The following is a 26,495-nucleotide window of genomic DNA, read 5'->3' on the forward strand; positions in this document are numbered from 1 at the left end:
TCATTTAAAGGATGTGGGAAAGATAATAGTAGTATTTACAAACTCAAAAAGATTTTAAGAAAGTTTAGATTACTTAAAAGCATACTAATGAAGGCTATATTTCAAAATAAAACAACTACAATATAATTTGAGAAGCAAAAATTATGGCCTGATCTTCTGGGATGTAAGTCTTCTCAGAAAAAATGTCAATAATACAACAAGCTTCTCAGGGAGAAGCTGGGCTCAGTACTGTATAAAATTTGAAAGGTGCGTGGAAACTTTATTTTTTTTTAAGATTTTATTTATTTGTTTATTTATTATTTGATGGAGAGAGAGAGAGCCCAAGCAGGGGGAGCAGCAGAGGGAGAGGGAGAAGCAGGCTCCCCGCTGAGCAGGGAGCCCGACACGGGGCTCGATCCCGGGGTCCCAGGATCATGATCTGAGCCGAAGGCAGATGCTCAACTGACTGAGCCACCCAGGTGCCCTGCATGGAAACTTTAAACCCAAGAATGTTCTTACTATTTATCCTCAAGATGTCTTATTTTAGAAAGCATCTTGGTAGTTGTGTCCAGTCAGGAAAAATTATTAGCATCTACTTTAGCAAAGCACAAAAGAGGGAAAGATAATGTAACAATGTGGTAGCAACTAGACAAGCCGTAAATATGTGTTTATAAGAGAAAGTGTGTGAGTACTTGATATAAGCAAGCGAAAAAATGCATCTGCCTTACCTCAAATTGAAAAATTGAACCAATAAAATAAAATAAAAAGCTGCATTTTTTGTTTCTGACAAATTAGTTGTCTTTTTAAAAATCAGATTCAACTTATTCACAAATTGACTTTTCAAATAGTACCATTCTAGCACTTTCCACTGGTAAATTCACTTCACTTCAGCACCAAGTGGGTTGTTTTAAATCAATACAAATGCAGCAGAAGAAGGGATACAGGAGAAGCTGTGAGCCATAACTTTAACGACTTTCAAAGGTAATGCTAAGTTTATGGAAAACATCCATTCAATTGATCAAAATGGCAAAGGAATGGGACCCAAAAAAGCTGACTGCTGTATGGGATAAAACTTGATTTTGATATTTATTTCCTAAGTTAAAGAAAAAAAAAAATCAAGGCATAATGTTTTCCCATTGGCCTGAAAGCAATATAAATTGTCCATTAATCTTCCCTTAAGCCAATAATAGAACAGTCTCAAGGGGCAAAATAGGAGCCAGAAATAAGAAGGGGAAATGTAGGAGAACGCCAAATGGCTAAGTTGTGTGGATATGTTAGGAACAGACTGTCCCATCATTCTATTTCTTGTATACTGGAATTCTCAGATGTGTACATTTTTATACATCCTTTCATTGAATAAACATTAGATTAAAAGGAATATGCAAGTCAGGGTTTCTCAACTCTGGCATTATTAACACTTGGGGCTGGATGACATTGACGTGGGCTGGGGAGCATGCTGTCCTATGCACCATAGGATGTTTAGAAGCATCCCCGGCCTCTCCCAACTAGATGACAGTAGCCTCTCCCACGTGTGACAATCAGAAAGGTCTCCAGACATTGTCACAAGTCCCCTGAGATGTAAAATATCCCTGAGAACCAGAGCTTGAAGTCTAGTGGGAAAAGTGCAGGATGGGAAATTGGAAAAACATATTATCATTCAGGTGGTACTTTCCATGTTTGTAAAATGCAGATGTTGACAATCGCCTCGGGTCACCAGACTGGGAGAGTCGAATGAGTAAACTATATGTGAAAATGCTACAAAAAGTAGTCTTGAGCTGGAATGGTTCTAGAGCTCATCTTGTCCAACTTCCTTGTACAGAGAAGGAAACTAAGACAAAATGTTTACCTAAAGACCACACCAAGGTGATACAAACATAGATAGTTATAATTAAATATTGTGTGGTTTCCACCTGGAAAAACAAAGCACACAGAGCCCATTTCAGTGGACCCCTGAGATTGCATAGTGTGATCCTCAACCCAAATAATGGCTTCGATGAGCTGAAGCACCTCTACAAATTTTTTTTTTAACATTTATCCATTCATTTTAGAGAGAGAGAGCATGGGGGGAGGAGCAGAGGGAGAGGATCTCAAGCAGACTCCCCGCTGAGCACAGAGCCCTGTGTAGGGCTCAATCCCATGACCCTGAGATCATAACCTGAGCTGAAATCAAGAGTCAGATGCCCAACTGACTGAGCCACCCAGGCACCCCTACAGATTTTTGAATCAAAGATTCCTAATGATATGTTTAAAAACTCATTGGTCACTTTGGCAGTTGCTTCTTACTTTGAATATTGATACATAAAAAGAAAGAACCAATTTTTTATTCTGCCTTTCCTGAACAAACCCTATTTTATGATAAACATAAACAAATAGTTGATGAAGGAAAACCCTTCTTTCTCAAAGAATTCTAGCTAATACTTACCAAAGGAATAGCAATCAGAAAAATCACAACTTAGCAACCCCAAAGGAAATAGTGGATCTAGAGAATGATACTCAAAAAAGGCTAAAACTATTAGTTGAAAAGTTGATGAGCCCAAGTGTCCATCAATGAATGAATGGGTAAACAAAATGTGGTACCTATATACAATGGAATATTGTTAAAAATGAAGGTAATTCTGACACGTGCTACAACCCAGTTGAACCTTCAGGACGTGATGCTCAGTGAAATAAGCCAGTCACAAAAAGACAGATACTGTATGATTCCACTTATAAGAGGCACCTAGTCAAATTCATAGAAACAGAAAATAGATGGGTGGTTGTCAGGGGTTGGGGGGAATAGGGAGCTGTGGTTTAGTGGGTGTGAAGTTACTGTTTTACAAGACAAAAGGTTTTGGAGATTATTTACGCAGCAATGTGAATATATTTAACATTACTGAACTCTACCTTTAAAAATGGTTAAGATGGTACATTATATGTTATGTGCATTTTACCATAATTAAAAATAAAAATAAAAAATTACTGGGAGGAAAAAGCTGATGGGGACTTTGTAGTGGATGGCTCAGTCTATCAGCACTACTCCTATTGATCAATCTCTGGCTCATTAAAAATGGGATGAGCAGGGCACCTGGGTGGCTCAGGTGGTTAAGCATCTGCCCTCTGCTCAGGTCATGATCTCAGGGTCCTGGGATCAAGCCCCACATCGGGCTCTCCACTCAGTGGGGAGTCTGCTTCTCCTTCCCACTCTACCTCTGTGCTCTCTCTCTCTCTCTCAAGTAAAAAAAAAAATCTTAAAAAAAAAAATGGAGGGCGCCTGGGGTGGCTCAGTTGGTTAAGCGACTGCCTTTGGCTCAGGTCATGATCCTGGAGTCCCGGGATCGAGTCCCACATCGGGCTCCCTGCTCAGCAGGGGGTCTGCTTCTCCCTCTGCCCTCTTCCCTCTCATGCTCTCTGTCTCTCATTCTCTCTCTCTCAAATAAATAAATAAAATCTTAAAAAAAAAAAAAGATTTAAAAAAAAATGGAATGAACAGACATTTATGTGCCCACAATGTAGATGAAGGAATCACACAGTACCGCCTACCAAGTGGTCTTGGCAACAAAAAGACTTTGGATGTAATCAGGCTTTTAGATCTAATTGTTAGTTTACTGGAAACATGGGGAAGAGAGGAACAAGTCAACTGAAACCATGAGGAAGCAATCAGCCACATCCAGGATGTGAATATTCTACAGGACAAAGGATTTAGTTTCTCCAGTAAATCAGTGGCTGAGAAAATGGGAAGAGTGGTTGTCTTTACAGAATAAAGGGGATTTCAGAGACAATAACCAAATGTGTGGATCTTGTCTGCATCCTGTTCTAATATACCTACTGTGAAAAGATATCTTTGAGAGAATCAGGGAAATGTGAGCATGGACTGATGTTGGATGATATTCAGGAATTATCATAAGTATTGCTCAGCGTGATAATATGTGGGGGTGGGGGATGGCAGGTAATGTAAAGGGGGATGGGAATCTTCCTTCCAGTTAGGAAGTATTCATGGCTGAAAAGACACAATGTTTTAAATTCATCCAGAAAAAAAAAATCAACAAGGAAGAAAAAAAGAAATGAGAGAAGATTGGGAAAATATTGAAGCTGGATGATGGGTACCTGAAGTTCATTGAATTGTACCCTTTCTCTACTCTTGTGTATGTTTCAAAAGTCCCATAATAAAAATAGTTTTTTAATGTAAGCAGTCCCAAAGGAACATGTGAGCGCACAGCACAGATAGAGTGAGCTACAACCACAGCGTAAACCAATAAATAAACACCTCTAACCAATTTGGGATGTTAACAGGTACCAGAAATGGGAGGTTAAGACTTGGAGCTTTGCCAAGTGCGCTAGCCAAGTCTCAGATGCCCAGACTGAGCCAGCACCCTCAAAGGCAAAGGGAGGGCTTTAAAATTTTTTTTCCTGGACCGCCAGTAAAGGGAGCCTAGGAGGCAATCTGTCTGTTTTCAGTGTGGGTCTGGAGGGAAAATTTTAATTAAGGCCACAATAATAATAAAGATGCCTGTCACCCTGAGACCCTGAGGATCTGTAACCACATGGGGCTGGGGTTCAAATTTATACTCCATGTGTTCAGTGGGAAAACTCCAAGCTAAGGAAGTAAATGTAAGTGGTTACAGGTTATTAGCATCCCTGGCATCCAGCTGAAACCAACAAAAAGCTTTCCTAAAGGAAAGCAGCCGGGAATCAGACCCCGAAGGATTCCCACAGGTTAAGTTCAATCCAAAATGAGATCAAAATCAAATCACTATGCATCTGAGAAACAAGCCAGGATGAGGCAGAGTGGGCAGAAGCAAACCATAGAAGGAGACATGCACACCCCCCAGTCACCCCCAAGGACTTCAGACACCGGAATTCTCAGATTCAGCTTCTAAAATCATGATGTATGAAATCTTTTTTTCAAAGAGGGATTTACCCATGGGCAAGGAATGAGACTAGCAAAAAAGGTAGGCATTTGTCCTTGGGAGTTTATGGGAGCACGGGGAGAGCTATCTGACCCCTGTACCCTTTGGCACTTCCATTCTGGTAGGAGAAACAGATTTATTTACAGAATCGAATTATGCTGGGGATGAAAACCCAAGTGCTCCCAGAAGCCAGAGAGGAAGTGTGAGCGGTGCAGTGGGCAGGGGGAACACAGAGAGTATCTAAAGAGGGCAGTCCCTCCTCGGCCCTCACAGACTGCTGATCTATATGCAAGAATACAGCCCAGGTTCCCATTTTCCAAGGAAAGGCATTAATTTAATATAAATTAAAATGGTCTGTACATGTTGGCCACTGTGATAGATATCTGCAGTTTTTGTCACTCAGGACCTCTCTTCTAAAACAGTATGGTGGGGCGCCTGGGTGGCTCAGTTAAGTGTCTGCCCTCAGCTCAGGTCGTGATCTTGGAGTCCCAGAATCGAGCCCCGCGTCGGGATCCCTGCTCAGCGGGGAATCTGCTTCTCCTCCTGCCTCTTACCCTGCTCGTGTTTTCTCTCTGTTTCTCTCTCATAAATAAATAAAATCTTAAAAAAAAAAAAAACACAAAAACAGTATGGTGTTGTGATCCCCCTTTGGGGGACCATACCTCTCCCCCTGTCTCAGCCTACTCTCACAGAGATGGTGTGGATACCATCTCTGGAGGCAGGGAGAGGCATGTAACTCAAGCCTCAGCCAGTCAGAGCAGAGCAGTCTCTTGGCCTCAATAATCGGTTCAGGAATGGGCCTGTTCCCCAATCAGAGGAAATGAGAAGCAGTGAGGCCCTTTGGGCGAAACTTCAGGAAAAGACTCACCTTCATCCCCCATGGGATTCCTGAGAAGATGCAACGGCTGGGGCTATGGCAGCCCTTTTGTGACCATGATACCAGGATTCTCTCTGAGCTTGGATCCACATGGCTAAAAGCATTGCTAAGAGCTGAAGAGAGGCCAGGGCTTGATGACATCACTTGGGCCTGAACCCAGCTGTTCCCTCTAGACTTTTCTTTCATGGTAACTAGTGACTTTGCTTCATGCTGACACCAGTTGGAATTGGTTTCTCTTTCACTCCACAGAAGGAGGCCAAACCCTTCAGCTACTACTTAAAAGTCTTTAAGACACTATGAAAGCCAAACAAACATCTCTCAGGGCTGACATGGGTCTCCGTTTCCAGTCTCAGCACCTGGCCTCCCCTCCTACTCTGTAGGATCATACATAGCCTCTCCTATTCCCGGGCTTCTAGCTTCTGTTCCCACTGCCCCTTCCTTCCATAGAATCTTCTCTCCCTGCTCTACCACCTAGAATCCTACCCATCCTTCAAGACTCGGGTAAAATGCTTCCTTTTTCCTTAAAAGAGCCTTTCCCAGGTCCCTCTGACACCCCCTTGAGCACTCAGCCCTTCTGCCGAGGAGCCTAATTACCCAGCAACATTCCTGTCCCCCGTACTTCTTGACGGTGATCCAAATTCAGACCCAGATTAGAAGGGATGATCTTTGAGACTTGAATTTCAAAAAACAATCCGTTCTCAGGAGAAGTCAGAAAACATGGTGAAAGACGAGGACCTAAGTGAGGGATTGGAAAGAAAGAGCGGTTGTTCTGGGGAAAAGAGAGGGTCTATGTTGAATGCCGTGAGGAAGGAGGAAAAGCTGGCCATATCTGGACCGAATGAAATGATTCAGAGGAAACCGGAGAAGAAATGTCTTAGAGGGGTACAAGGTTGATCTGTTCGGGAAGGAAGATAAAAGGCATGTGATGGGAATGACCCAAAGCTGAAAATAGGAGCACTGTTCAAAGGATAAAAGAATGCAGACAGCAGCAAGATGCTGGGAAACCTCCAGAAGACAAGACACAGAGTGACAAACGATGAGGTCATCTCAAACTGGATACACCGAGAGGCTTTCTGAAAAGGTGGGGCTCATGTTGGCTTCCGCAGAAGGAAACTGAGGCTTCTCTAAGTGCTATTCAACAAACAGACACAGGGAAGTTCCCCACGAAGCCCGGCAGTTGCTAGGCCAGCCGGACCCAAAGTCACCGTGGGTCAAACATCCAAATGGGGCAAGGTGTCAGTTTGTGAGCCCTCCAAGCAAGCACTCTCCCTCTTCTTTCTTCTTTTCTTTTTTAAAGATTTTATTTATTTATTTGACAGAGAGAGACACAGCGAGCGAGAGAGGGAACACAAGCAGGGGGAGTGGGAGAGGGAGAAGCAGGCTTCCCATGGAGCAGGGATCCCGATGCGGGGCTTGATCCCAGGACCCTGGGACAATGACCTGAGCCGAAGGCAGATGTTCAACGACTGAGCCACCCAGGCGCCCTCCCTCTTCTCTCTTCTAAACTCTGTTCTTCCCCAGGACTAGCTGTTTCTTACCGTAATCAGATAACCAAGCCAGACTGGATCCAATCACAGCAGCTCTTAGCCTTTGCGGAGAAGAATTTGGTTAAGGCTCTGGGCCCTCTTCCCTGAAAAATGCACAGGGCTCCGATATGTCCAAGTTTCCTCCCGGTTTCAGGAGTTCACGCCCTCTCTAAGGCCTATTTTGTGAACAACAGTGCCTGAACTCATTCATTTAATTAAAAAAAAAATGTAGGGGAGCCTGGGTGGCACAGTTGGTTAAGCTTCTGACTCTTGGTTTCTCAGGGTCGTGAGATCGAGCCCCATATCAGGCTCCACGCTCAGTATGGAGCCTGCTTGAGATTCTCTCCCTCTCCCTCCCTCCTCCCTCTCTGCCTCTCTCCCTGTGCCAGGCACACACTCTCTCATTCCCTCTCTAAAATAAATTAATTAATTAATTAATAAAATCTTTTTTTTTAAATGTTACTGAGTGCTAACTACCTACCAGGTGCTACTCTAGGCACCAAGGATGCATCAGTGAAGAAAACGAGGATCCCTGCCTCATGGAGTGTAACTTTCAGTTTATATTCTAGCCCTCAAATGATTAGGAAGTCTGGAGATGTGGCCCCGAAATTTGGTGATTCTGACCTAGGGCCAGGTTTAGAACCTCCTGTCCCGAGGAACCCCAGATCAAACCCCCTCTGTAAGGCAGGGGTTGGGGGGATAGTCTTGAAAAGCAGGTGATCTGGCTGGAACGCTCACACACCACTCAAGGATTGTAGATGGTACCGGTGCTTTGGAAAAATGTTTGGCAGAATCTTCTACAGTTGGGCCTCTGGGTTCTCCGAGGCCCAGCCAGTCTCCTCCTAGGTGCATGTATGCATACCCCTAAGACAGATACAATGGCCCCCAATTATCGCTGGTGTTCACACCTCTGGGTAATCCCTTCCCCTTGAGCGTAGGTGGGACCTGTACCTTATTTCTGACTAGCACAATGCTGCAAAGGTAATGGGATGTCATTTCTGGGATTTTGTTACGTAAGATGGTAACCTCCATCTCACTAGGAGACTCCCTCCATTGACTCTCACTGGCTTTCATGAAGCAAGCCACCTTAGGGAGAAGCCCACCCGGCAAACAGAGAGTGGGGGCCTCTGGCTAACAATCCTCAAGGAACTGAATCTTTCCAACAACGACATGAACTTGAAAGTGGATCCTTCCCCATCTGAGTCTCAGATGAGACCCCTGGCCTTGGCCGACCCCTTGGTGCAGCCCGTGAGAGCCCCTGAGCAGAAATCTGCCACCCCCAACAGTGGCCGGATTCCTGACCCACAGAAACTATGACATGATAAGGGTGTCTTGTTTTGAGCCACTACGTTTGTTGTAATTTGTTATGCAGGAACAGAAAACTACCTACCACCGTGGAATGCTGTACAGCAGTGAGAATGAATGAGCCAGTGACATCACACAACAAGGGCAAATCCCATAAACATCATGGTGAGTGAAAGAAGCCGGGCGGAAAATGGAATCTGTATACTTCCGTTTAAACAAAGCTCAAAATCAAGCAGAACTAATCTACGATATTGGAGGTCAGGGTGTTGGGTGGGTAATGACTAGGAGCGAGCACAGGGAGGCTTCTAGGGGCTGGCAATCCGCTTCTGGATCTGGGTTCTGGTTAGGTGAATCCATGCACTTTGCGAAAATTCTTCAAGTGTACACTTATGATTGGCGCACTTTTCAGTATTTCAAAATGTGTTATGTTTTGATAAACAAGTTTGCCAAAAATGCAGCATTCTGGAGTCGAATCCCAGTCTGACCTCTTACAAGATTTGTAACCGGGCAAGTCACCTGACTCTTCCGTGCCTGCTTCTGTAAAATGGGTTAGGCTAAGAATTGAATAAAACTGTGCACGACATCGTGGCTGGCACCTCACAAGCCTAAATATATATTAGCTGGTTTTGCTAACCACACCCATAAAGGTCCATTGTTAACTCGGAAAAAAAACAAAAAACAGCAGAGGTTTGTCCAGATGCCTGAAAGTAGAATTTATGGAGTTGCCCAGCAGGTACCATCCCAGAGAGACCAGGTGGGTTCTCAGGAAGCCCTCCAGGGGACATCACGGGAGGGAGCTCAGCTGTCTCTGACATCCACTCCCAGAAATGTCCCAGGGCAAAGGGGAAGATGATGTGCCACTGGTCAGAGGTCACATTTGCTCTGAGTTGGGACTGAGTCTTGATGCAAATCAAAGTTCTCCCCAGGGTGTCTGTGACCTTGGGCTGTCCTCCCATATCATCCAGAAACCAAAACAAACAAACCAAACGGCCACTAATAATTGCAAACACTCACAGAGCGAGTCTGTTGTACTGGGCACAGTTTAATAGTTTACACTTACTGGCCCCTGAATCCTCACCATCCTGGCCTTGTGATCTCCACCGGACAGGTGGCAGAAGTGAGGACAGAAGAAATCAGAAGAACACACCCATGGTGGGATCGGCACACTTAGCAGTTTGCAAACAGAAGGCACACACCGACTCCCGTGGCAAAGCCCGAGGAACCAAGGGGACTTGACTCTGGAGACCGATTTGCAAGAGAAACGAAGGCGTTGAGCCAGCAACAGAAGAATCCATTTGAGAAAAATCTTCAAACCTGCATGTTTTCTCATGTTCTGTCAAGGGAAGGGGACGATGACAGCGGCAGAAGGCCTCAGTGACCAGTTCGTCTTTCTGCAGTTTGAATTTATTTTTGTGAGTGTGAGTGTGTGTGTAGTGTGTGTGTGTGTGTGTGTGTGTGTACGTAAATAAAACCCATATTTCCTAAGGCTGAAGGGCCAGGTTATTAGTGGCTCTGGAGTCTCCAGCAGGCCAGGCGGTCTGCTTTCCCCTCCGTCATCCTACTCAGCAGCTTGGCTACTTCCTGCCCTCACGCTCTCTTCCTCCCTCTTGCTCTCCCTTGCGCCTGTTCCCGTTCTTTCTCTGGCTCTCCCTCACCCCATAGAGGCTGGGCAAACCTCCCTACCTTCATTTCAGTTTGGAATGCAAAGGCACTAGGAGGGACAGGCAGGTCTGGGAAGGGTGCGAAGGGGGTGCAGTGGGTGCCATCTCCCTGATCAAGGACAGCCCAGGGAAAGTGGCTGACACGGAATGAGGTCCTACAGGGGCAGAGCCCCTCCCTTTCTCCCCAGGAAGGAAGCCCAGTGTCTGGGCCTCCGAGTTTGGGGGCAGCCCCTTCCCTGGCCCTTTTCTCTCCTTGCTTCAGGCAAGCCTTCAGTTTTACATTATTCAGTCCCTTGTATGAGGACAGCTGGGAACAATGGAGCCGGGACTCGAACCCCGGGCCCTTCAGATGCCAGCACTTCTGCCGTTGAGTCACGATACAATATGGCCTTGGTAGCCACCCACAGCTGAATAACACTGATTGATCATAAGCATCACCAAGGAACCCATATACTCTAGAAACCTCTATTTTTTCCTTCAAGGGCAATATTTTTAACACCCCATCATGGTTTAATTGCAAGTTACAACCCTTTCTCTCAGTCCAAGAAATCATAAAGCCATAAGTTATTGGGGTGTTTTATGTTCTGTTTTTGAAATTAAAATGGATTACATGTTATTGCATTTCACGGATTGTACACACCCTTTGAGATAACTGTGGCATTTTGGGGGGAGGGGAGCCCAATCAAGATTTAGCAGTTTCTGCTCGCCTGGGTCTGAATGTCAGCTTTGCTCTCAGTTTAGAATTCTTCAAAGGGATGGGCTACTGGCGACATACGACCTCTCAAAGACTATCTGGGGCCTTGGGCTGCTCTGGCTCACAGCCAGCCTGGCTTCTGTTAGGGTCTGCCTGGCAGTAAGCAAGTTTGCATCCTGCACTCATACTGGGGACAAGAATTGGGCTAAATCAAACATGGAGGTGGAGGTCCAGGTAGGGGTGGTGCTCAGGCCTCCCGTGAGCCCACTGCCTGAACAGCTGGCAAGAGAAGCCAATGTCCTGGGGTCAGGACAGATCAGCTCAGCGGCCCGAGAAAGTAGGAAGTCAGGCTGTGGGTGAGTGTTGGGGGCGGGGGCTGTCCCCTCCACCCCCCATTCACTCAGGCACTGTTCTAGGTACTGGTGATCCAGCAGTGAACTAAACAGAAAAAAACTCCCTGCCCTCCTGGAGGAGGGTGGGGCAAGGAGACACACGAATGAGATAAATCAAATAGGATGTTAGATGATAAGCGGTCAGATGAGAAGAGGGAGAGAGCGTTGAGGTTTTTGTTTTGTTTTGTTGTTCTTGTTGCTCTTCCTTGTTTATTGGGTTTGGTTTTTTAAAAGAATTTGAAGTAGGGCAGTATTTGAGTAAAAATCTAAAAGAGATGAAGGAGATCCCTGGTGGAAGTGCTTTCTAGGGAGAGAAAACATAAGTGCAAAGGCCCTGAGGCAGAAAGGCCCTGGGGAGTTGAGCCTGACCCTTCCTGTTCCTGTGAAGCTATTATTCCTTAGGCCCCAGTTTCTGTGGTCACTCCTCCGACTTTAGGCCTAGGGTCTTTCTGGATGTGGGGAACTGACCCCAGGCACAACCTTCCAGGCTGCATGAGGCCCTGGAAGAGATTTCCAGGAATAGGCCCTGGGGAAGGTCTCTGCAGTTCAACTTTCTAAGACAGGGTTTTGCCAAGTTTGTAAGAAATGCACATTCCCAGACCATGCCCCTCCGCATTTGCCTGCTCAGAATCTGTGATGGGGTCTGTGCCTGGGAATCTGCATTTCTAAAAGCCTCTAGGCATGTTTGAGCATCTTCACTATGTCCATTTCCATGAGTTCTCTCTTAGATCTTATTCTAATTGCCTAGGATAGAGTCTGCCACATTTCATCTTTTTAAATGTTTTTTGAGGTTTTCTGGAGGCACCTTGCCGGCCATTTCCTGCCAGGGAAGGGAAGCATTCTCCAGGTAGGCAGAGTCGGCTGGGCTGTTCTGCTCCCAGGCAGAAGGTGACATGGGGGTGGTGGGAGATCTTTGGGATTTGCATGTTTTCTCCACAGAGCCCCTCCCCCAGTCCTGCGCCCAGGGTGGGGGTTTCAAGGACAGTAACCGATGCAGGTCAACTCTGGGGACTCAGGAGATGTTTGTAGAGATAAAGAACAAATGGCCGAATAAACGTCGGTTTTGACAGGGAAGGACAGGAATCATAGTGGGGTTGGCGGTTTGGAAGTATCCTTTCCCCAGCCCATGGAAAAAAATCCTCATTCTTTCAAAATTGTTCCTTCCACCCCATCCGTCTCCCATCCCCATGCCCACCCCCACCCCCAGAAGTGGTGATCCCCCCAGCTCACTCTATTTTCTGCAACAGAGAGGAGTCGAGATTCGGGTGGGGCAGGGGTTCTAACCTCTAAGCTTCTCCTGGTTCAGCTCCATCACCCTCCCACCCCGCCTCCACGCACCCAGCCTAGAGCAGAGAGTAGGAAGAAGGACTCTCGAGTCTGCTCCTTCCTCGCTGGAAAACCGCGGGCTATTTCTGTGACCTCTGAGCCTCCGTTCCCCCATCTGTGAAACGGGCCTGGGGATCCCTAAGCGGCAGACCCCGGGATACTTCCAGGCGCTGCAGCAGGCTGTGACCCTCGAGGTAGTGTCCGGCACACCGCCCCTCCTACCCCCCCCCCACCACGCCCGCCCCCCTGCGCTGCGCCGCGCAGGCCACGCCCCTCACCGGCCCGGCGGCGTTGCCATGGCGACGCGCGTACACAGGCCGGGCGGGCGCGCGGCGTGCCGGCCGCCGGCTGGAGACTCCGCGGGAGCGCGGCCAGGCGGCCTCGCCCGGGAGCGGGCCGGGCTCCTCCCGACCCCGCCGGCCTCTCGGCGGGGGACAGAGCGTGGGCTTCCGCCTCCGGCCAGGTGAGTGCGGCACGGGAGGAGGCAGCGGGCGGAGACCTGGGGCCGAACCCGGTGGGCTCTGCGAGGTCAAGAGCTTGGAGGCGAGGTGCGGGACGCAGCCCCACCCCCAGCTGGAACTCCTCTCGATCCAGGCTCAGGTCCCCAGGAGCACCCAGAAGAGTTGCTCCAACACCAGCCCGTCCTCCCTAAAATGCAGGCCCCCATCCCGGCTCCAGAAGTAGCCTGCGCGGGAGCTTCAGGACCCTCCTGGGCACCAAGCATACCGCTCTTAGATATCCAGTGGGGTACAGCTGGGATTAGGAGGCGTGCCCTCTGGTTCCCCTGATTTAGGGACAACACCCACCCAATGGCCAGAGATCCCCTTACCTGACCTTCCCTCCCTTGAGGAACTTTTGCAGCTCCCAGGCCACTGAAGACCTGTAGCCCTGAAAAGACATACTGCTTCTCTAGCCCAATTCTGAGCCATCCCAAGTGGTCAGGGGGTATGCAGGTGATTTGCTCTTTACTATGCCTGGTGCTTCACAGCACTAAGAGCGAATTTCCAGAATTTAACACATTCAAATTACTTTCTACGGTGTTTTCAGGCAGGGGAGTGACTGCACAGGGCAAGATTAAGATGGAGAGAGAGTGTCCAACCCAAAAGCTCCAGGTAGAATTTAGGGTTTCCAAAAAGGATATCTAAGGTAGACACCAGGTGGGAAGATTCCTAGCCAGCTGGCAGCACAGATTTGCTTTGATGTGTCATTTGCATTTTCATTCATTCAGCAAATGTTTACTGAGCATCTACTATGACCCTACTTGACTCATGCCTTGACTCAAGGCATGAAGACTTAGGCTGCAGATGCTGGAGATGGGGTAATGAACGAAACTGTGAGGAACTGCAAAGGGTCTGAGCTTTTACCTTGCTTGCAAGCTAATAAGTTAACCTGGCCAGCTTATAGATGCTGGCAGAAGACACAGGACAAAATTTGTCAATGCCTTTGCTCCATAATGGGTACAAATACAAGGTACCCATGAAGAATTGTCTCTTAACAGAAACAATGCAGTTCTGGCTCTCTGGGAACATATATCTCAGTGAAAGGAAAATAAACGGCAAACACAACTAAATAAAGGAACCAGAAAATGTCAGAGGTCGATAAGCACAAAGAAGGAAACACAGCAGGTGGTATATGCCAATAGTGACTAAAGGGTGCCTTTAGCTAGGGTGGTCAGGTGGTTGCCATACAGGGGGGCCATCTGAGCAGAGAGAAGACACCAGCCTTGGGAACATCTAGGGGGAGAGCTAAAAATCGAGCATGCACACGACCCAAGTTCTGGGGTTTAATTTAGTAGCATTCCCTGTGGTTTTCCTGCAGAAGAGACTTTTCTCCCGAGTTTGCATTCCAGATTAATTAGGCTTGAATGTGTTGCTTGATAACATGGTCCTCTGCCATTGAAGTGAATAACTGAAGTGATTTGACAGCTAACAGAGCATGGTTCTTTGGGAAGAGGAAATGTCTCTCCCTTTCTGTGAATGACATTGAACTTAATAAAATGTATTTCTCATTACAGGAAAACATATTTGTGAGGTATCCGTAGCTCTCAGAGTTTACAAATATAAAATAAACTATCTGGCTTATTTTTATTTCTCTTACCCCCAGGTTGGGTCTTTTCTTCCTTTCAGAGGATGGAATCTGGGTGTCAAGGACTTTCTGACATGTCCCAGGTGTCAAGAGACAGTCAACTCCCCCCACCCCTCTCTGTCCAGCAGCAGACATGGAAATTGAGCTGCCGGCCGATTGTTACATGCAAAGGCTCAGAGCTGTCTCCCTGACACTTGGTGCTGTGTGTCCTTAACCTCTCTGAGCCTCAGTCTCCCCATCTGTAAAGTGGGACAGTACTAATACCTACCTCACAGGGCTGTTCCAAGGAGGAAAAGAGACAGTGTGTATAAAAGAATAGCACAGGGGCGCCTGGGTGGCTCAGTTGGTTAAGCAACTGCCTTCAGCTCAGGTCATGATCCTGGAGTCCCGGGATCGAGTCCCGCATTGGGCTCCCTACTCAGCAGGGAGTCTTCTTCTCCTTCTGACCCTCTCATGCTCTATCTCATTCTCTCTCTCAAATAAATAAATAAAATTTTTAAAAAAATAGCACAGTGCCTGGCACTTAGGAGGGATTCAGTCATTGATGATGGAGATGTGGATGAAAAGCAGAACCAGACCCAAGACCCCTATGATCACAACTAGATGGTCTTTGTTTTTATCCACAGTCCAACAGCATCACATTTCAGTGACCTTTTAGTTGAAAAGAAAAGAGAGGGACTTTGGCTCTTGAACACGGCACTGAGATGAAGGATGTCCCACTGTGTAACTGGACATACCTCAAATCAGAATTCAAGCGTCATATGAATTATCAACATTTTGGAACCTACTGAAGTCACTGAGATTTTTATATTTTAAAAAACCAGTATAGAACTTACTTTGGAATGCATCTAACTACAAAATGGATGGATACATGGCTAGATGGAGGGTTGTGTGATACAGCAAATATAGCAAAATGTCAATTGTAGGATCTAGGTGGTGGGTATAAAGGAGTTCACCTGTGTATCTGACATTTTCATAAAAAAAGGTTGGGGGAAAATATGTACAGAGTCTTGATCATATGTTCAAGCTAGACTCTTGATGGTTTGCCTTTCAAAGTTACCCTTTTCCCCCTAATTTATGAAGAAACGGAGTGATTTACAAAGAAAGTATCCTTTAAAGCCCATTCCCTCAATGACTAACTCAGCAGTTTCAGAAGCTCTATAGAAGGCTAAACTTCCTTCGGTTCAAGTTCAATAAGCCCAAGATTCTTCATCATCATCATCATCATCATCATCATCATCATAACAGGACAAATGTGTGGTTAGTGCATAGCGGCCACCACCCCAAAAGCTTCACACACATGATTGCATTTCATCCTCACAGAACCCTTTGGGTTACAGAGTATTATTAACCTCATTTTACAGATGAGAAAACTGAGGCATAGAGAAAGAAGTAACTCACCCAAAGTCACAGAGCTAGTGTGCGGTGGGTTAAGAATATGGGACAGAATACCTCCTGTGTCAGATAACTAACATTGTACTGAGCTTCATGGGGGGTGGACAGAGATTATCAGTGGAATTCAGGTTTGTCATTGGGTTGTTTCTGTTATTGGTGGTTTGGGCACTGAGTTCTGTAAAAAATGTCTTCTGTTTGATGATCAGAACCAAGCTCATCTTTGCTAGATGTCACTGCTTAAAAAGATAGTCTTAAAAATCTGCAGAAATTGTGCTCAAACTGTAAAGTCCATCTATCCTCTCCAACCTCTGCTGATTTCTCCTTTAACATGATGGTGCATTTCATCCATTCTAAATGTGATGTTGAATAATCAGAAGATTGCATTTTCCTAATAACTTTTTTTTTTTCTGAAAACCTTCTATAGGGAAAGCAGAGAGTATGAAAGCCTACCTAAAGAGCGCAGAAGGCTTTTTTGTCCTGAATAAAAGTACTACTGTTGGAAGGCATGAAGACTCAGACCTTGTTTTAGAGGTAAGAACTGTTCCTGCCCACTCCCAGCATCTCACCCCCTCCACACGTCCCTGCTGTTCTGTGGACTCGAGTCTTTTTTAAAGCACATCTTCTAGCTAACAGCCACATCCTCCCTCCATGTGCGACCCATAACTACCTGTGGAATGTACTGGGTCTCCTCAGCATGTGTAGTGAAAATGAGTATGAGATAGAGTGTGATGTGCCCTCTGTCCTTTGCTGACCATGTGTACGGATGCCCCACCTATCGTCCCCTCCCCCCAGCCAAATGGGGGGCATGGAGCTCATGGAGCTCATGCTTTGACCTTCACCTGCTCTGGGCCTGACAGTGAGGGCCACCTGAAGTACTCGGCTTGAGCAATGGCCTCTCGCCTTTTCCAGAGCTTTTGGAGACTGTTGTGATGTGTATAACATTTGAGAATGTTATATAAATGGAATTATACCACATGTGACCTTTTGAGATTGTTTTTTTCTCACTCAGCATAATGTCCTTGAGATCCATTTAGGTTGTTCGCCTGTTCCTTTTTGTTGGGAGTAATATCTCCATGGTGGAGATGTACCAGTTTGTTTAACCATTCACATATTAAAGGACATTTTGATTGTTTCTAATCTGGGGTTGTTACAGATAAATCTACTTATGAACATTTGTGCACAGGTTTTTGTGTGACCGCAAGTTTTTATTTCTCTGGGATAAATGCTCAGGAGTGTGATTGCTGGATCAGATGGGAAGTGTATGTTTTCTAAAGAAACTGCTAGACTGTTGTCCAGAGTGGCTGTACCATTTAACATTCCTGCCATCAAATGTATGAGACACGGTTTCTCTGCATCTTCACCAGCAACTGGTGTTATCACTGGTTTTTAATTTTAGCTGTTCTGGTGTGTCGTGATGCCTCCCCATGGTCTTCATTTGCATTTCCCTAATGGCTAGTGATGTTGGACATCTTTTCATGGGCTTATTGGCCTTGTGCACATCCTCTTTGGTGAAATGTCTCTTCATGTCTTTTGCCCATTTTCTAATCACGTTGTTTGGTTTTTAACTATTGAGTTTTGAGAGTTTTTTAAAAAATATTTTAGAGACATGTCCCTTTTCTTTCAGATACAGAGGTTGCAGATCATTCCTCCTTGTCGATAACTTGTCTTTTCATTCTCTTAACAGAATATTTCACAGGGCAGAAGTTTTAGATTTTGATGAAGTTCAGTTGATCATTTTTTCTTTTCATGAATCATGCTTTTCATGTCCTGTCTAAGAATATGTCGCCAAGTCCTTGATCCGGAGGATTTCTCATATTTTTTTATAGAAGTTTTGTAGGTTTTGTGTTTAAATATATGCACCATTTTGAGTTCATTTTTGTATATGACATGAGATTTAGGTCAAAGTTCTTCTTCATTGCGTGTGGATATGTAGTTGTCCCAGCACCATTTGTTGAAAAGACTGTCCTTTCTCCATTGAAATACTTTTGGAACTTTGTCAAAAACCATCTAGCCATACTTGTGTGGGAGATATTTCCAAGTTTCCTATATGTTTCGTTGATCTATGTGTCTGTCCCTCTACCTGTACAACACAGTCTTGATTACTGAAGTTATGTAAGTGTTGACTCAAGTCGAGTGATTCCTTCCATTTTATCCTCCTTTAAAAAAAAAAAATTTTCTTTTTACGTATTTTAGTTCTTTTGCCTTTTCACACCAATTTTAGTATAAGCCTGTCCATATATACAAAATATCTTGCTGGAATTTTGATAGGAATTGTATTTAAGCCAATATATCAGTGTGAGAAGAATTGATATCTTTACTATGTTGTCTTCCAATCCATGAACATGGTATGTCTCTCCTTCTATTTAGGGGGTCTTTGATTTCTTTCATAAATGTTCTGTAGTTTTTAGCATACCAGCCCTGTACATGTTTGGTTAGATATGCACTTAAGTATTTATCTTTTTTTAATGATTGTAAATGGTATTATATTTTTAATTTGGTTTCCACATGTTCATTAATAGTATATAGAAATACAATTGATTTTTGTATGCTTATGTGGTATCTTGCAACCGTAACTAAACTTTCTAGAAAATTTTTTTTGTTTTGTGTTTTGTTTTGTTTTGGAGATTTTATTCATTCATTTGACATAGAGAGAGAGCTCAGAGCACACAAGCAGGGGCAGCAGCAGCGGGGAGGGAGAAGGAGGGAGAAGCAGCCCCCTCTCCAAGCAGGGAGGCCAATGTGGGGTTTGATCCCAGGACCCTAGGATCATGATCTGAGGCAAGGGCAGATGCTTAACCGACTGAGCCACCCAGGTACTCCTAGGAAGTTTTTACAGATTTATTGGGATTTTACACATAAACAATCATGCCATCTACAAATAAAAAGTTTATTTCTCCTTTCAGAAAAGGAGATCTTAAATACCCTTAATTTCCTTTTTCTTGCTTTAATGCACTGGCTAGAACGTCCAGTACTCTGTTGAATAACAGTGATCAAAGCAGTATAAATCTTTATAATTGCTTATTCCTAATTTTCTGAGAGTGTTTGTCAGAAACTCTCAAATTTAAAAATAACTCAATGGACCTCCCCTTGAGGTTCTTATCCATGATGTAGTCTCCCTACAAGGAAGGACACAGAAATCTCTGTTTAGTGCACAAAGTGGGAGAAAAGAAGAAGAATTGCAGATTCTTCTTTATCACAACAAGGGACAGGTTTTAGGTAGTTTCATTTCACGTCTGGCCAAAGTAGAAACAGAGATCTGTGTTTTGAACCCGAGTATGATATTAGAAAACTGTAGGCTTTGGAGAGAGACAGACCTGAGACTGAATCTCATTAGGCCACTGGTTGGCTTTGTGACTCTAAGCAAATTACTTGATTTCTCTGAGCTCATTTTCCCTGTCTATAAGCCACTGATCTCACAGGGTTGTGGTAAGGAATAAGTGAGAAATGCACATAAAATGGCACATGATTCTAAGTAAATGACACCATGATCATTAATATAGGCTCATAAAATGGAGATTGAGAAGAATCCTTAAAGGTGCACAGGATTAAGATGAGGAGCCACTGATATTAACAAGCTATATGGAAAAAGGAACTAATGAGGACAATTTTTATATAGACAGAAATTGAGTTGCATTCACTGTGTAAAAATAATTGACCACCTACTGCTCCTCAGACTTAGCTTAAGAAGTAAATCACCCCCGCCAGCCACAGTCACATTGATTTATGAGCAGTCGGCTGTGTTTCCAGAAGCACGAGCTCATCTTGGCTCCCTAGAGAACAGATGACACATGAATTGCCAAATGTTTTGTGAACAGACTTTTGATGGGCGCTTCTATCATCTCTTAAACAAATCCTCTTCCCCAAGTTTAAATGGATTTGGGAGAGGAGATTTGTTTAAAAGGGATTGTGGGGACACAGGTCCATTTTGAAAAATTGAAACCTGCGGACATGTCAACATTTTCTAGTTTTATAAAACAAGACAAGTTGAAAATTGCTCTGTTGACTTCCTTGGGCCTTTCTGATGAGAAGAATCACCCTTGATTAGCTATGGGCCACCCTGAGGAATCAATCACCAGTCAATTTATAGTTTATGTTATTTGTACCACTAGAAGTCATTTCACTAAATAAAGTTCAGAAATACATATTAATAAAAAGTAATCTCCAAAATTACCCAGAGGTTACATCCAGCAAATAAAAAAGATCGTTTTATTTACCTGAGTAAATCCTAAAGAATAGACAGTCTTACTTCTAGGGATTTATACTCATGGCAAGGTTGACATATTGTTCTGATTGTTGATGGCATCAGATTTTGACACCATTTACTTTTTCCGATAATGGAAGGTCATTACACACTTACTGTTTTTAAAAAATGGGAGAAAGCACGGGATAAGGAAGAAAATAAAAGTCACTTGTAATCATTTGGCTCAGGGAAAAATCAATATTGATCTTTGCAGGGTTTTGCCCTGCAGACTTCTTTCTCTATCCTGTAAGGAGTTTGGTTCTCTCACGGCAAAAGGAAGCCTGTTTTCACCAGGCTAGCTTTTACAGTTGTTATCACTCATTCCTTCCACAAATATTTACCTGGAGCCTCAGTACTGAGGCAAGCCTGGGGATAAAGCAATGGTAGAATAAGTCATGGTCCCCACAGTCAGGAAGCTGCTAGGAGAGAGACACATAAGTAATAGGATCCCACAAAGACACGTATGATTCTATTCACATTGGGGCTCTAAAGGAAAGTAATATGGAGGATAAGGAAGATTTAACTAGACAGGGGGAAAGGGGAATGGCATGTGCAGAGGCACTGGGGTGGAAGAGAATATTATGAGCCCAAGGGACTGAGAGAAAACCAGTGTGTCCAGAAGAGTGGGAATGGAGAGAGCTTAAGAGATGAGTAAGCCTCCTTCAGCCACCATATCTGAAGAGTATGGGAAGAAACTGAGGAATTTTAAGCAAGGGGAGAGACGTGCATTTTGAAATGACCATCCTGGCTGCCACGTGCAGACTCGCCATCAGGAGCTCTGTTCAGGGGAGCCTGGGTGGCTCAGTTGGTTAAACGTCTGCCTTTGGCTCAGGTTGTGATCCCAGGGGCCTGGGATCGAGCCCCGCATCTGGCTCCCTGCTCAGCAGGGAGCCTCTTTCTCCCTCTTCTCCCCATTTGTGTTCTCTATCGCTATCTCTGTCTCTCTCTCAAATAAATAAATTTTTTTTAAAGAGCTCTGTTCAGAATCTCCCCTCTCCCATTTTCCAGAGCTTGAAAGCCTCAGCCTTGTTCATTTAAGACATAAACCTTGTGAATTTTAATTTGTGTGATCGGATGTGGCTTGTGAACTGTAATTTTTTGTTAGATGTGGCTGTTATTTAAACCCCACTGAGAAAGGGGTTCAGTTCTTCCAGAATGAAGAAATACTGCAAGCCAGTGGTTGTAGAATTTTCCATCTGTATCAGAGTGCTTGTTAAACTTGAACCCCTAGACATTCTGACCCTGTGGGTTTCAGGGTATGGCCCAGGAATCTTCACATTATATATGCTCCCCGGGCTCAGGTAGGGACTGGGGTCCCATGGAGATTGGTTCCAGGACCATGCTTTGAGGGCCCTCCCTCTTTCTTCTTGACCACACATTTTTTTTGGGAGATGATGTTGTGGGAGCCCCTGTTGGGGGGAGGGGCACATACTATTTCAATATACTCTGTTTTGAGGGAAAGAGAAGCAAGAGTTCCACAGTGGAGAGCTGACCCACCCTCACCCCTCCCCAAGAACTCAACTGGGCCACACGTGAGAGGTTTCCAAATCCCCTCGAAGACTGAGCTACAGGACAGCCCAAGTCAGCACCATGCTGTGGCAGGGAGGGGGGAGATGGAAGAGAAGAAGAAAGGACAAAAATGACAGGGGGTGAAATGCTTACACCTGCACATTTGGCCTGGGCACTCAGTACCTACCAGCTGGTTCCTTTCCAGCTGGAACAGTCTAGCACGTGGCAGCCCCTTCTCAGGTGGGATCTGAGAGTCGTGGAGCAAGACTGATCTAACAGACACACCCGCACCCATATGGCCAGAGGACTCTTGTCCCTTTGCCTGGCACCTGCCTGTTCTGGGCTGCCTCTTAGAAAAGAGCCATCAGAGCCCACGTCTTCTTGTTTATCACTATTAAACAAGGCTGCCACAATTGTCCCGTTATTTACATCACTTCGCAGACGTGTGGGCACACACATTTGTACTTCTGACGGGCGTCTCCGGATTGCCCACCAGAGGTTATCAGCACTGGACAGCCCTGCCCCAGCGTGCCTTGTCCACCCACTGGATCTTTGCTCAGACCTGGCATCCATGTCGTTTTCATTTGTGTTTCTCTTATGAGCAAACCCCTGCATTTTGAGAGAGGAGGTGACAGGTGGACCCGGGCTAGATAAGGATTCTTACCCTGCTCAGTCTCTGTGGGGAAAGGCGCAGAAAGACACGGGCGGTCGCCGCCCCTTCCATCCGCTCTTCTTGCTCCCTGCTCACCTGGGCTGTGCTCCCATGCTCACTCCTGGCTCCTCCCCGAGCTCCGCTGCTCCGGGATTCACCCACCTGCTCCCCTGAGTCCCAGGAGAACTCTCCTCTCCCGCATTCAAGAACTGGCAGCTGGAACTCGGGGCTGATCTCACTGGTCACTTCCTACTGCAGCAATTCTTTTATTTTTTTTTTTAAGATTTTATTTATTTGTCAGAAAGAGAGAGAGCACAAGCAGGGGGAGCGGCAGGCAGAGGGAGAAGCAGACTCTCCACTGAGCAGGGAGCCCAATGGGGGACTCGATCCCAGGACCCTGGGATCATGATGTGAGCCCAAGGCAGACGCTTAGCCCACTGAGCCACCCAGGTGCCCCCCTACTGCAGCAATTGATGAGCCGACTTTCCCTCCAGCAGGAGCTTGTCACCCTACAAAACCCTGCACCCACTCGACAACCATCCCCGGTGCCCCTCCCCCAGCCCCTGGCCCTCACCCTTCCGCTTTCTGTCTCTATGAATTTGGCTCCTCTAGGTACCTCCTGTAAGTGGAATCACGCAGTGTTCGTCCTCTTATGACCCTTACTTAGTTCACTTAGCATCATGTCCTCAAGGTTTGCCCATGTTGGATATTCCGTTGTATGCATTCGGCACACGTTGCTTACCCGCTCGCCTGTCAGTGGACCCTGGGTTCTTTCCACCTTGTGGCTTCTGGAAATAATGCCGTGAACACGGGTGTACAAACATTTCTACCAGCCCTTGCTTTCCATTCCTTTGGATGTATACCCAGAAGTGGGCTTGCTGGATCATATATCATTTTATCCTTAATTTTTCGAGGAACCGCCATACCATTCTTCTCATCTCCTGCTCCATTTTACATTCCCACCAACAGAGTACAAGGACTCCACTGTCCCCACATCCTCACCAACACTGGTTTTATCCCGGTTTTTTTTTTATTGTAGCCATTCTAATGCATGTGAGGTGGAAGATCATGATCTCTTCAATAGCACAAATAATACAAACAGCTAGAGCGTGCATTTCTAGACTACTTACCACACCTCATGTGGCTTCATATATATTCTGTGTACTGTACGTGTATTTACAAAATTACACCCTCAAAAAAAACAAACAAACCCTATGGGGTAGGAACTGCTATTATCATTATTATCCTCATTTACAGAAAGGTTAAGTAACTTTCCCCAAACCACACAGCTGGTCAGGGGAGGTGGGGCTGATTTCAGATTCAGGGCCATCTGACTCAAAGCTTCTAGAGAAAGAAGTTTCATTCCCTGAGTGTGAATTTAGCTTTGGGAGCATCTAAAATCTAAATATCTGAAATTCCTTGTGAGTTCACTGGAATATTAAAATAGTTCACTGAGCTAGGGAAGTTCCAGAGCGTGAAATCCAAAGTGAGGATCATAGGTGAAACACGAAATGAATTTTCTTGTGGTCCTCATGCCCACAACTAGCTGGCGTGGCGCCATCTAGTGGGGGACTTGTGTGGGGGAGGGAATGTTGACCCAGTGCTTTCCAGCCAAGAGGACCGTTGGGGCTGTAAGTTGAGGCCCCATGAGAATCCTTTCTGGGGGTCAGGAAATGCCTCTGAGAAAACCAAGCTTGAGCTGCCTCTTTAAAAGAGAAGTCTTCAGATTTTCCAGGCAGAGCAAGCAGGAAAGGACACCCGAGGTGTTGAAACAGCATGTGCAAAGGTCCGGAGAGGTTTGGTGAATAATTTGGCCCCGGGAGAAAAGGACATGTTGGTGGCAATGTGTAAAATGGAAGCCAGATCGGGCTTCCCGCTCTGCGGGAAGCCTGCTTCTCCCTCTCCCACTCCCCCTGCTTGTGTTCCTGCTCTTGCTATGTCTCTCTCTGTTAAATAAATAAATAAAATCTTTAAAAAAAAAAAAATGGAAGCCAGGCTAAGCATTTGAAGAGGAACCTCTGCGCCCCCTCTCCCCCGCCTCCTGCCCTGAAAAAGGCTTTTAAAGCTGGGGAGGAACTGATGGTCTTTGTTATTTGGGTGGGAGAAGAGCAGGCAGAGAGGCCCTGGAACAGAGCAGTCAAGGGCATGACCTTGGCACCAGGCAGCTGGTTCAGAGCCCGGCTCCGCCCTGGTGGGCTGTAGGGTCTCAGGCAAGCTGTGTAGCTGTTCCCCACTGCAGTCTCTGTATATGCACCACGGGGACAGTTGCAGCGACCACGTTATGAGATAATTACTGCGAAGGGCTCAGATCAGTGCCTGGTGCTGTCAATTCTGCAGTAAATGTTGGCTATTGTATTTGTGTTCCACTTACAACAGCACAAAGGGATTATGTCACAGTGCTCTACTTCAGAAGTCAGGGTGAACTCAGCTAGTTTCTCTGCCCCAGGTCACAGGAGGCCAAAATCAAGGTGCTGGCAGGCCTGGGCTCTGACACAGAGTCTCCAAGGAGAATCCGCCGCCAGGTTGGTTCGGGTAGTTGGTGGAACTTAGCTCCTGCAGTTACGGACTGAGGTCTCCTTTGGAGGCTGGCTGTCCGTGGAGGTGGCTCTCAGCCCAGAGAGGCCGCCCACATTCCAGGCTGGTGGCCCCCTTCATCTTCAAAGCCAGCAGCATTGGATCAAAGCCTTTTCGTGTTTCAGATCTTTCTGACCCCCAGTTCTGGCTCATCTGTCCCAACTCCAGCCAGAGAAAGTCTCTGCTTTAAGGGCTCATGGCATTAGACTAGTCCCACCTGGAAGATCCAGGATACTCTCCCTCTTTTAAGATCATGGATTAGTAACCTCTACATCTGTATAGTCCCTTGTGCCATGTAATGGAGTATCATACCAGGATCCACGTTTAGGGCATAGATCTCTTTTGGGGGCCATTCTACCTACTGTGGTTAATCCTACCTCTTGCTTGCACCATTGCCACGGGGAGGGTGTGGACTTGTGGGGCTTGTTTGAGAGCATTTTGGAGGAACCAGTAAGGACAATGTCAGTAGCCATGGAGAGAGATGGTGGGTGAGCTGGGAAGGGTTATATGGGACGGGAGGAGGCAGGATGCAACGTGAGGTGAGTGCATCAGCATCCAGGGGCAGGCGGTCACTGGGAGGCCCAGAGATGAGCTGGGGGTTGGAAATACACATCGGAGAATTTGGGGGTGGTGCAGTGGCCCCACCTGTGGATGGAGCGAGAAGGAAAGGGAGCTGGCCCTAGACTCCTCGGAGCCATGGAATCTGGGGGCAGGCAAAGGGAGAGGAGCCCAGTATGGAGACCTAGGAGTAGTCAGAGAGGTAGCAGAGCCAGCAAGCTGTGGCCAGGCCAGGGAACTTATCAGTAACATATACATAACACACTGAGGGTTTACTTGGTGCCAGGCACTGTTCTGGGCACTTCCGAGTATATTAACTCATTTAATCCTTACAATGAACAACCCTACGCGGCAGGCACTATCATTTCCCCCATTTTACAGATGAGGAAGTTGAGGTCACACAGGGGGGGTTGGGGGCTGGGAACACTGCTCAGGTAGTCTGATTTTAGGAACTAGCCTCTTCTTGAGGCTTTGCCCTTCCTCGGGGCCTTCCCAGGGAGACCAAGGTAGGTGGGTGTCACTGACAGAGGGAAGGAGAGACGCTTCCCCTGCCCTTCTCCTCCCAGACTCACTGTCTTACCAGAGCCCAGCTGTTTCCTCATTTCCTTATTCTTTTGAAAACCCCAGTTTTCACTATTTCTGCATTACATCTTTCTTGAGGCAGTAAGGAAGATGGAGCAAGGGAATGGGATAGCCAAGAACCAAAAGGTGAAAAGAAATAGATCACATGCACATACACACACCATTTAAATTTTAAAATGTTGTCCTCCTACCTTGAAAATTCCTCCAAAGAGTACCTCCTGTCAGTCCTGTGAAGCACAGCATATGAAACCCAC

The 26,495-nt window shown here is 46.0% G+C and overlaps 1 protein-coding gene across 1 annotated transcript in view; it reads left to right on the top strand.

Annotated features, from left to right (window-relative positions):
- Nucleotides 1-12,973: 12,973 nt before the first annotated feature.
- FHAD1 (forkhead associated phosphopeptide binding domain 1) overlaps nt 12,974-26,495 on the top strand; it is a 115,692-nt gene continuing 102,170 nt past the window's right edge. Inside the window, exons 1-2 of the mRNA XM_081816826.1 lie at nt 12,974-13,109; nt 16,551-16,657. Coding sequence (XP_081672952.1) covers nt 16,565-16,657 — 93 coding nt within the window. The 5' untranslated portion in view covers nt 12,974-13,109; nt 16,551-16,564. The remainder of the gene's footprint in view (nt 13,110-16,550; nt 16,658-26,495) is intronic.

This window comes from Leptonychotes weddellii, chromosome 4 (assembly GCF_054177405.1).
Source record: "Leptonychotes weddellii isolate Sample4059 chromosome 4, ASM5417740v2, whole genome shotgun sequence".
In the NCBI taxonomy this organism is placed as follows: Eukaryota; Metazoa; Chordata; class Mammalia; order Carnivora; family Phocidae; genus Leptonychotes; species Leptonychotes weddellii.